General features: G+C 40.2%; 1 protein-coding gene across 8 annotated transcripts in view; it reads left to right on the top strand.

Annotated features, from left to right (window-relative positions):
- Window positions 1-12,138, top strand: part of FAM178B (family with sequence similarity 178 member B) — a 188,994-nt gene that overhangs the window by 138,617 nt on the left and 38,239 nt on the right. For all 8 annotated transcript variants that reach the window (XM_074288423.1, XM_074288421.1, XM_074288422.1 and 5 more), the window contains one exon: window positions 10,083-10,170. In XM_074288423.1, coding sequence (XP_074144524.1) covers window positions 10,083-10,170 — 88 coding nt within the window. The remainder of the gene's footprint in view (window positions 1-10,082; window positions 10,171-12,138) is intronic.

Raw genomic sequence — 12,138 nt, 5'->3', positions numbered from 1 at the left:
AGACTAGAATTAGCATATCAGAGTAAGAGATGTAATGCTGAGTTCTGGGAACATCCAGCAGTCTAGCTTGACTGGATTGTAGAAATGTGTAAAAAGAAAGTTATATGTAAATTAAGTTGAAAAGATAGTTAGAATCAGATTGTGGAAGGTTAAGAATTAGCCTGTACTTTCAATGCAGAAGAGAGTTGCTGAAGGTTTTGGTAGGAGGTAGCACGTGCTCAGACCTATGGTTTAGGAAAACTTTTGTTATTCAAATATGGAAAATGGGAAGAGGAAGATAGAGAAGTCATTCAAGATGGTATTTTGGTGTCCAGGTGGGAAATGTTAAGGAACTGAACTTTGTGGGGGTCATGGGAATATATAGAGGGGGACATGCAAAACATTTTAGAGGTAGAGTTAATAGAATTTAACAAAACTGTTTTTATGTAGGAGGTGAAAGAGAGAGAAGAGTCGAGGATGCTTCTGATGCTTTGAACTTGAGTAGGAGAATAGTAGTGCCATCAGCATAAGTAGAGAAGCTGTGAGGAGTGATGGCTTTAGGGAGGAAAATTATTAATATCTCTGGACATGCTACATTTTGGATGCTCATAGGATATTAGTTTACTACCTTTTGCCTCTATTCATGTCTGTCTTGTAGAAACAGTGTACCTCTGGAGATTCAGTATTGGTCTTGCAGTCAGGAAAAATTGGATTCAAATGTCCCCTCTGATATATATTAACTATGAGAATGATGAATGTTATAGAATATTATTGTTCTATAAGAAATAATCAGCAGGATGATTTTAGAGAGGTCTGGAGAGACTTACAAGAACAGGTGCTGAATGAAATGAGCAGAAACATGGCTCTCTTCAACAATGAGATGATTCAAACCAGTTCCAATTGTTCAGTGATGAAGAGAGTCACCTAGACCCACAGAGAAGCCTGTGGGAACTGAGTGTGAATCACAACATAACATTCTCTTTTTGCTGTTGTTCGTTTGCATTTTGTTTTTTTACTCCTTTTCTTTCCTTTTTGATTTGATTTTTCTTAATGCAGCAAGATTATTGCATAAATATGTTTACATATGTTAGATTTAACATGTATTTTAACATGCATAACATATATTGGATTGCTTGCCATCTAGGGGAGGGGGGGGAGAAGGAGTGGAAAATTTGGAACATAAGGCTATGCAAGGATCAATGTCGAAAAATTATCTACCCATATGTTTTGAAAATAAAAAAGCTTTAATTTAAAAAAAAACCTACGAAAATGGGCAAGTTATTTAAGATTTCTGAGCATTAGTTTTCTTGCCTATAAAATGAGAATGATACTTCTAATACCTACTTTACAGGATTGTTATGTGAGGCTCAAATGACAAAATGTATATAAAATGATTTGTAAACTTTAAAATCCTATAGATGTATTATTATTTGTGATGCTTCCCTTCTACACAAAAATCTCTAAGAAGTCCCTATTTGCCAGCAGAGATAAACCTGCCATCCAAAGCTCCAGTCCTCTTATTCCCTTTGTTTTAGCCTAATCAGACTTAAATATGCCATGCTATCATTATGGATTTTGAGACTTTGAACATGAATTTCCCTCATATGCAATGTTTTTCCCTTTCTTTCTACCTATTTATGATTACTAAATGGCACAGACCACTGGGCCTGGACTCAGGAAGACCTGAGTTCAAATCCATCCTCAGATTCTTTCTAGCTGTGTGATCCTGGGAAAGTCAAGTAAGCCCATTTGCCCCAATTTCCTCATCTATAAAATGAGCGGAGAAGAAAATGGCAAACTACTCTAGTATCTTTGCCAAGAATATTCTAAATGAGGACACAAAGAATTAGATAAGATTGAATAACATTTAACTATCCTATTTCAGTTTATCCTGGTTGTATCTTATTTGTGCAGTTTTTTTTGTTTTTTGTTTTTGTTTTTGCAAATTGTCCTCTCCATTAGACTATATTTCTTGAAGGTAGGGGCTTTTTTTTGCCTTTTTATATATCTCCAGCACTTAATACAGTGTCTGCCTAGTACATAGGGATTGCTTAATAAATGCTTATCAACAGCATATTTTTTAGAGCTCCAATTCCACCTCACTAAGACTTTTCTGACTATTCCAATCTTCCCCCATCTGTGTGCTATTTTTTTTTGTAGCATTATTTTGACACAATTCTGTACTGTATTTCATTGTTATTGTTTCATGTGTATATGGTGTTTCCCCAATTTAAAATCTTCTGTAGGATAGGAAGACTTTGTTTTTCTTTCATTATCATCCTAAAACATAATATATTCTTAGAGAACAAAAAAGTATTACTTTGCCTTTTTTTAAGGGATCTTTGATCCCAGCTTCAATCATATATTCTGTTTGAGAGCCTCTTGAACACTCCAGGGATTTATGTCCAGTTCCACTATTATTGTGTGACCTCTAGCCATGTGCTATGTGCTATATGAGCTTTCCTCTCAGAAACAGGGGAAAAGAATAACACTTTTTAGATGTAAAGATGATGAGAACTGTTATAGTAGCAAAGAGAAAGAGAAAGACAAGAGACAAAGGGAGATGGAGTGGGAGTAAGAGATGGAGAGAGTCAGAGAGGGCTAATCCCTAGGATGGGTCTTTAAATGACCAAGTGAGCTGCTATTCTTTTAGTTAGCATCTTCTTAGATCTTCACCACATCCTCTACAACATCCCTCATCTCTGTCTCGTTCTCACTACTCACACAGCCACCACCCTAGCTTATCCCTGCATCCCCTTTCACCTGGGCTATAGCAACAGAGATGCAGTAGATAAGAGTGCAGGGCTTAGAGTCAGGGTCTCCTGAGTTCAAATGTAGCCTCAGGTACTTACTGGCTATGTGACCCTGACAAAGTCACCTAATCTTTATATACTTCTGGATTTTTTTTTCCAACTATAAAATGGGGATAACAACAGCACCTACCTCCTGAGATTATTGGGAAAATCAATTGAATTAATATCTCCAGCATATAGTAGACACATATAAATGCTCACTTCCTTCCCTTCTCCCCAAAGCCTCCAAAGTTGTTTCCTCTGCACCAAGTCCCTCTCCTCTCCCATCCCTCCTTCACCCAGCTGTCAAATTGATTTTTACTAATGGGCATATCTTATCACATCACTCTCCTCAATAAACTTTGGTGGTTCCCATCTATCTCGAGGACCAAATATAAACTCCCCTATAATATTCAAGACTTTTCACAATCTAGTTCCACTACCTTGCTGGCTTTCCAGCTAGCCCACTGGCTGAGCGCCATAGATAACACTCTTGTCCTCTCCCTGGAAGGCCCTCCCTCCTCATGGCTGTGTATCTCTCGGAATCCTTGGTATCCTTAAAAGCTCACTTCAAGTGTTACTTTCTTCATAGGGTTTTCCTGATCCCTCGAGCTATTCGTATCTTCCCCCAAATCACCTTGAAATGTATGTGTGTGTAAACGCATGCATACACATATGTGTGGTTTATATATGGTTATATATGATTTATATGTATACACTATGGTTTTTATATATATATATTATATATAAACCACATACATGGTTTTTATATGTATACATGTGTGAGTTATGTGTGTATATAGCATTTATATGTGTATATATGTGTGTGTGTGGTTTATATGTTTTATGTGTGTCTGCCTGTCTGTCTCGTCTCCCTGTCTCTGTCTCTCTCATTTTCCTCTGCCTGGATCTTAAAAAACTCCTGGAGGGTTGGGACTGTCTTTTCTTTTGTCTTTGCATGCTCACTGCCTAGCATAGTCCTAGGCACACTGTGGGGTCCATAATACATACTTGTTAATTGATTGTGTTGTTGAAAATGGAACAGCCCCAGTTTATTGTTTGTTTCCAGCTTAGTTAGTGGCAGTCTCAATGGGTTTTGTGCCCACAGTGACCCCATGAACAAGATTGCTTTATTGTAAGTGTATACTGCTCTTTAACCATCTTATTCTGCTTAGGTGCTCAAGCACAAAGCAAGAATTTCCAGTCAACTTTGGGTCTACTGTTGCCACTGGCTCATTAATGAAAATGTTGGCATCCTCCAAGCCTGATCCTGGAAAATTCTCTAGTAGTATTGGATCAAGGAAGAGGAGGGTTGTCCTGTGTTCTTCTGAAGGGACACTATAATGGTCTCTGGTAAATTAGAGTTAATAGTGAAAAAAGTTCCATGGATTTGAGGGAAGCTAATAAGTTATGAGGATTATTTTTCTGTAAGAGACTGTCTTCTTTAAATGGCAATTGGGGTTAAGTGACTTTGTCAAGTCACATAGCCAATAACTGCTAAATAATGAGGTTAGATTTGAGCTCAGGTCCTCCTGACTTCAGGGCTGGTGCTCTATCCACTATGCCACTTAGCTACCCCCAAGACTGACTTTCTTACCTGAACTTTCTCACCTGATGGATCAGTATGTCCTTAGTCATAGCTACAGCTATCATGCAGGAATCCTCTTGCTAGGAAAAGGAAAAAGCCAGCTTATTTCACCTTGGCTTAAAAAAAAACAAACAAAAAAACAAAAAAAAACACCTGACATTCTGGAGTCACGATCAAATACTTCTATACTATCAATCAGTTTTTATTAATATTCTGCACATACCATTTGACTTTGCTATACTGTATTTCAGCTTGTTGGGGAATGGGGACTAGAGACAACACTAGTAGTTTTGAGAAGGGGAGGAAATCAGAAAAGTCCTAATGTGATGCTTAAGCTGGGTCCTCCAGGCTTACATTTCTAGCTGTCTTTCAGATATCTCATATTGGATATCTTGTATATGTCTTAAACTCAACCTATATAAAACTTAAGTTATCTTCCAAACCCTTCCCTCTTCCTGATTTCCCTGTTACTGTGAGAGTGTCATCATCCTACAGTGATTCTCAGCTCCTCATTCTAACCACCCCCTCACCACATCTAATCAGTGGTCAAGTCCTGAGGACCCTGAATGTCCTTAAAATCTGGATTTTTCACTAGTTGTCCCCCATCTTTACTTTTTTCTCTGCTGCTTTCCTTCTTGCCTCTCCTGGCTTCCTACAAGTCTCAGCTAAAGGTTTATCTTTTGTAAGAAGCCTTTTCCAGTTCTCCTTACTCTTGCTGCCTTCCCTCTGAGATTACCCCTAATTTATCCTGCATATATCTTGTTTTTACAAAGTTATTTGTAGGTTCTCTCCCCCATTAAATTGTGAATTCCTTGACAGCACTAATTTTTTTTCCTTTATTTGTATCTTTAGCACTTAGCACTATGCTTTCACATAGTAGGCATCTTTTAACTAACTGGCAGTCTTGAAAGAAGCGGAGGGTTCGAAAAAGCAGTGATGAGGCAATTTTACATTGCAGGCCTGGGGAACATCCCATTGATAAGCAGAGCCATGAGATAATTCTATCTTGTGTGAAGAACATCAAGAAAGCCAATTTGGGTGGATTGTAGGGTGTGTGATAAGGACTGATAAATAATGTCAGGAGATGAAACTGGAGCTGGGTTATAAAGACTAAAAATACCAGACATATATTTCATTTTAGAAACAAAATGAGTCCACTGGAGCAGGGATTCTTAACTTGAAAGGGTTCATAGATTTCATAGGATCCCTGAACTTGAATGGGAAAAATATTACATCTTTATTTTTCCTACCTTCTATGTGAAGTTTAGCACTTCTTTCAATTATGAATGTAGGCAACAATACACGGAGCCCGTAGGCTTCCCCACATGCTACTGTAGAGATCTATGACACATACAACTGATTGAAAGCACATTAAGCAAAGGAGTGACTTTGCTGGATTTGTGCTTTAAGAATATCACCTTAGCATTTATGTGGAACGCGTATTGGAAAGAATGTGGAGAAATCTGAGAGAGCTAGACCATTTAGAAGGCCATGTACTACCAGGGCAGCTAGATGGGGCAGTGGATAGAGCACCGACCTTGGAGTCAAGAGGACCCGAGTTCAAATTTAACCCCAAGGCTGCTCTCAATAAAGTCCACTAAACCAATGAATATCCGTATAAACATCTACACTTTTATCTTTGCTTTCTTTTTGTTTAGAACTTTTATGTTTATTAATCTCACCTGCTGCTCTAGATTATAAGCAATAAGCTGAAATTGTTGTTGTTGTTCAGTCATATCTGACTTTTCATGACTCTGTTTACAATTTTCTTGGCAATGATACTGGAATGGTTTGCCATTTCTTTCTCCAGCTCATTTTACAGATAAAGAAACAGACAAACAAGGTTAAGTGACTCCTAGGATCACAGGGCTAGTAAGTGTCTGTGTCAGAATTTGAACTCACTCCCAGTACACTGAACCACCTTGTTGCCTCCATGTGTCCAGATAGCATCCCCTAAAGCAAAGCTTCTTGAGTTGTGGTTTAACATCCCATATGGGGTCACTCACATAATTGAATGTAGGTGTTATAAAATTATGATTTATTATCAATAAATATTTTATTTGTAAGCCTATTTTACATACCTATATACCTGGGCCCACATAAAAAATTGTCTGAAAAAAAAAAGGGTATGGAGTGGAAAAGGTTTAAGTAGCCCTGCCCTAAAGGATTTGTAAATTCCAGGAACTTATGGAATTGTAAGATATGGGAACTGTATCTCTCACACCAGTATCAGCCCTGTGCCTGGTATAGCGTGAGCAATTAATAATTGTCTGTTGGTTGGCTGTATACAGGATGTATGTATGGTGTAGGATTACCCTCCTGATTGGAGCCAGACATACAAAAGGTCTTGGCCACAGTTGAAGGCCAGTGTTGGGGGCGGGGTGGGGAATCAGTTAATTGGGAAAGGAGGATTGCACGGAGGAAGTCAAGTTGGACTCTCTTTTTGCATTTAACTGTAAAAGGCTAAAGATTTGGCTAAGGAGCTATATGGAGATTCGCATATCTTCCGAGCCCCTTGAAATCCCAGTGACCCATTCAGTGTCAGAGCACCACTTACAGCTAACGTGGGGAGGTGGACAGTAGCTGTCTGTTGTCTGGAATTAGCCTCTCCTCCTTCCCCCACCCTCTCCTGAGACTCTTTCAGGTTATCAGACAGAGATGAAGTGGACTCTGGGCAGATTTCCTGGTTAGTGTCCCTCCCAGGCTCTCCAGTCAAGGGGATGTGCCTGAAGGACTTGGAGGTGGTCTGCCCCAGCTGGAGATTTTGGCCGCTTTCTCCCCTGGCCGGGGACCAAACGTGTGGAAAGGGAACAGGAGCTGAATAAAAAGCTTCTCTGACTGCCAGCTGTGGGGGCCTCCTTCCCCATTCCTCCTTCTGGGTCGGACAAAGCTGCCTCTCTCCTGCCTCAGTCTCCCCATCTTGGCATGAAAGTGCCGACTGAATCAGTGGCAGTCTCTTGGAGATGGAGTGTCCAGGAAAGAGCCCCGGGCAGCTCCGGCCTCTCCGCGACGGGGGGAAGGCCGAGGCTGGGCCGGATCTGGTGCATGCGTTCGGAGGTCTGCTGCATCCTGTTGCCTTATATGAAAGTTGTTTGAATTGCTTCTGAATCCTCTTGCTCTATCCAGAGTTCCTCTGAGACCCAGCCCCCACCACTGCTGGGTGGAGCCTTTGGGGAAGTTTGGAGGGAGAGAACCCGCAGCTGTTGGACCAGCCAAAGCTCCGAGCAGAATTTCTTGCTCCTTGCTCTTTCCAAAGTTGTCCCCAGCATGCATTTATCTGCTGGGGACAGTCTTCCTAATTGGAGAGAAAAGGCACCAGCAACCAAAAGATTGGATTGGGAATTAGAATACCTACAAAGACTTGTCCTCCCTTTTTGCCAACTGACACATTTTGTGTTTTTCTTTGAGGAAGCCTTTTTTCTCCAAGTTGTAGTTTTCCCCATCTGTTAAATAGGAAAATTATCCCTGCCCCCATTTTCTTTGTCCCAGCAGGGACATGAGAATGAGACTGTTTAAAAGTCAATAGCATGAAAGACGGTGGGCAGTAGAATACAATGCAGGGGGGAAGTTCTGTTCCCTCAGATGTGGGTTTCTTTTCATCCTTTTTTTTTTTTTTTCTTCCAATCCCTTTTCTCCATTTCTGGAAGACAGCCCTGTCCTGACCCGCCCTGGGTTCGCCTCTTCTCTCTGCTTTATTTTGGATTCACTTCCTACCCTCCTCCTTCCCCCCCCCCCAACCCCAGCACTTCTTTTCTGGCCTGTTCTCCTCCCTGTTTTACCCCTCCCTTCTCCCACCCTTCCCCACCCCCACCCCTTCCTACCCACACTTGGGTTAATTAACTCAGTGCAGGCCTGGGGTTTCAGATTAATGGCTCCCAGATGCCAGCACTCTTTTGGCTCTGAGTTTGGCTGTGGAGAAGCAGTGCCCAGGGACTGGATTTACCTCCCACCACAGCTCTGAATCCAGCTGTTCTGTGCACCCCGGAGAACAGCTGAGCCTCCTAACTGCCATGGGACAAAAATGTGAGGTCTAGTAGGGTTGGCCATTGGAGGGAAGAAGAAATTTGTAGCTGTGGAGCATTTTCCAGATTGTACACATAGTGTCTGACAACTGTGCAACGGGTCACTGGGTTTTCTGAATTTCTGGGTGTCTTAATTAACCAGTAAGATGGACATAGTGACCCTTCCCTAGATCTCAGAGCACTTTGGAGGGTCCTGTGTAAATATAAAGTGGAACAATAAAACCTGCTTGTAAATTTGGATGGTGTCAGAATAGTCTTCTTGTGTGAGCTTTTTCTTTTGTTTCCTTTAAATTTCAAAAGCCCTACTTTGTTAAACAACTCACTTTCTGACTTTTCCCAGTCAGAAATGAGCTGGAAATGATCTTATTAACTCATCCTCTTTTGCTGCTGTTTTTCCCCTTTCCCAAGATTGTTCTGTTTGTTTGCACTATTCCCTCCCAGCTGTACAGATGTAAAGATTCCCTACCACAGCCCATTTTAAAAACAAACAGACATCACCAAATTTTAGAGAGCATGAAGACGAAGGGATTATATAGAAGAATATTAGGAAAAAGAGTGCCAAGTGGGAGTGATATTGGGCACCCATCAAATAGAAGCGCTGGATTGGATAAGGTTCTCTTGTTTTTCAGCTTGGGTCTAGAAGCCTACTGGATCCTGAATTCAGTTTTGGCCCAAATTGACTCAGTAGCTTTGGGCAGGCAACTTCCATCTCCTCTGCCCCATTACCCTTTAGTCACTTGGGGAGAAAGAGTTAAAGATTGAAAATAGGTGTGGCAGGCTGGAAGGGCTCCATGGAGGTTCAGCGTGTTACTGTCATTATGGCTATGGCTACCCTGGCTTCCTGGCCACTGGGCCTAGACTTTTACTGTAATAGGAAGAATATTACATCTGGTCCTTCCATTACCTGAGGCCCTCTCAATTGCTGCAGGGCCTGCCGGAGAACTCCTAGAGCCTATAAGACCCATGATAGTGAGCAGTCAGGACACATAAGTGAGACTGAGGCAGGAGTAAAAGGAAAAGATCTTCACTAGCATGTAGAAAGTACACTCAATCCACTTGTGGATTCCTTTGGTGTGCATTAAATGAATGATACCTAAGGTCGACAGATCTCCAAAGGAGAAGATGAGTGCTAGTTTAGGTCATTTCAGTGTAATCCTTGAACTTCTGGCTCTGAGAAGTTAAGTGACTGTGGTCATGTCCTAAGAGAATGATGGATGTACCGCGTCTTCAGTGACTGCCAGATCTTACCATCTGGTACTTCATGAGAAAGCAACAAGTGTGGGGAGAAGGTTAAAGAATTGTGGAGCAGCTGGAGGCAGAAAGAAGGGAGATGTTGCCTTTTTCTTCCCTCCCTTCTCTGTTCTGGCATCTTTGAATTCTGTTCTGGGGGACTATGACTCTGTGACCACAGGATTAGCTGTTCTGCTAGGGGTGCTGTGCTATAGCTAGAGATGAAAATGAGAGGAATGGGGTCAGAGAATGAAGGATCAGCAGTAGTTTGTCATAGCCCTAGGAGGGAGATATGGGTGAAAGAATGAATGGAAGAATGTTAAATGGATGTCTGGTTTATCTGTATTGCTGACTGCAGAAAATCCTTAGGCATTGAAATTTCCCATATATTGCCTTCTCTTTTTCTTCCCAGATATTCTTGCCTTCCTCTGGCTCCTAAACATAGCTAAGGTTTCTTTTCTTTCCCCACAGGCAGCTTCGAGGTCAACTCAGCCTTGTAATCATTGCTCGGCTTTTGGGACAGACAGAAGTTCTCTCCCTCTGGAAGGACAAGACTCAGGTAAGTTTTAGAATTAAAATAGTGTGGAAATTTGATGCTACATCAACATGCCCTACCCATGTGCCAAGTATAACAATTAAATATAGAGAACAGAAGAATTCTACAGTGGGGGGAAGAGGTAAACATTGGAGTAGCCACAGTAAACACAACTTATTAAATTAATCAATATATATGTATATGGAGAGAGAGAGAGAGTAATTACCACAGATCCAACTCTGTGTTAGAGTCATACAAATGAAAAATATTGTGTTATATGTGTCCTAAGAAGCTGGAATAGGTAGAATATAGTCAAATTATAGGGGAGCTTGAAAGTTGAGCAGAATATCTTCTCAATGGGTGGGAGAGAGGTGAGGGGAAGAAGAAAATTTGAAACTCAGAATTTGAGAAATGAATTTTTTTTACAGTTTTTATTTACCAGATATATACATGGGCAATTTTACAGCATTGATAATTGCCAAACCTTTTATTCTAATTTTTTCCCCTCCTCCCCCCCACCCAGATGGCAGGTTGACTAATACATGTTAAATATGTTAAATTATAAGTTAAATACAATATATGTATACATGTCCAAACAGTTATTTTGCTGTACAAAAAGAATGGGACTTTGAAATACTGTACAATTAAACTGTGAAGGAAATCCAAAATGCAGGTGGACAAAATTAAAGGGATTGGAATTCTATGTATGGTTCATAGTCATCTCCCAGAGTTCTTTCTCTGGGTGTAGCTGGTTCAGTTTATTACTGCTCTATTGGAACTGATTTGGTTCATCTCATTGTCCATCAGAATTGATCATCATATAGTATTGTTGTTGAAAGTATATAATGATCTCTTGGTCCTGCTCATTTCATTCATCATCAGTTCATGTAAGTCTCTCCAGGCCTTTCTGAAATCATCCTGTTGGTCAAAGAAATGAATTTTTTAAAAAGAAAATTAGGTAGTTGGGTTTGCTCTCTTCAATAAATCCTGTTTGACTTTAAATCAAAGTCAAACAGAAGAGTTTGAGGTTAATATAAGTCTTTAATTAAAGGGAGACATGATGAACCCCTGATTTTAAGAAGACTCACAGAAAATAGTATAGAAGATGGCTGGTAGTAGAGAAAAAAACAAGAGTTTTAGAAACTAGATAGGAAACTGTTGTTAGAGGATCTTATGAGATGAGATGATGAGAACCTGGCCTAGTTGGAGGCAATGGAAATGGAAAAGAAGAAGTGGTTTCCAAGAAACATTTCAAAGGAAGAAATGTAGGACTTGGTGGCAAATCAAATAAATGGGTTAAAGAAGAAGAAACCAAAGAAAGAAACCGGGAGAAGGAGAAACCTTGAAAAATGAGAAACCAAAATATCTTTAAAATTTATAACCTGAACAATTTAGAAGAATAAGCCATACCACGGACAAAAATAGGAAGTATTGAAAAAGGAGCTGGAGTGAAATTGAAGAGAGACACAGCTTGGTGTAGAACAATGGACTATCAGAAAACACATGTCTTAGTAAGTCTTATCTTTTCACTAGCTGTATGATCCTTAGAAGGTCATTTAAGTTCTAGGATGTTGTTTTTTCAACAGTGAGCTAAGGGAGTTAGATCTTTCAGGTCTCCATCAGTCCTCATGTTCCGTGATCAATTTTGTTTTGTATAAGTTGAATTTAGTGACAGTACATACAAATAGAAGTAGGCAGGAAATATGGGTCTGTCTGAATCATCATCAAACAGATGCTATTAAATTAACCATTATATGCCATGTAAATACTTTGGAGTAGAAGTGGGGGAGAAGAGCTTTAAACAGAAATGTACTGGTAGCTGTTTAACCACCAGCTCTCCAGGAGGAAAAAATGTATGCACAACACACTTTTAAGTTTAAATTGCATTATTAACATTTTATCCATCACTTCCTTAAGTCTAGGTAATCAACAAAGCAATAAATCAAGACCTTGATTTGCAGCAATTGCTCATTTCTGAAATGTAAATAAATT

This window comes from Sminthopsis crassicaudata, chromosome 2 (genome assembly GCF_048593235.1).
Source record: "Sminthopsis crassicaudata isolate SCR6 chromosome 2, ASM4859323v1, whole genome shotgun sequence".
Taxonomy (NCBI): domain Eukaryota; kingdom Metazoa; phylum Chordata; class Mammalia; order Dasyuromorphia; family Dasyuridae; genus Sminthopsis; species Sminthopsis crassicaudata.
This window is presented reverse-complemented; position numbering and strand designations above follow the sequence as displayed.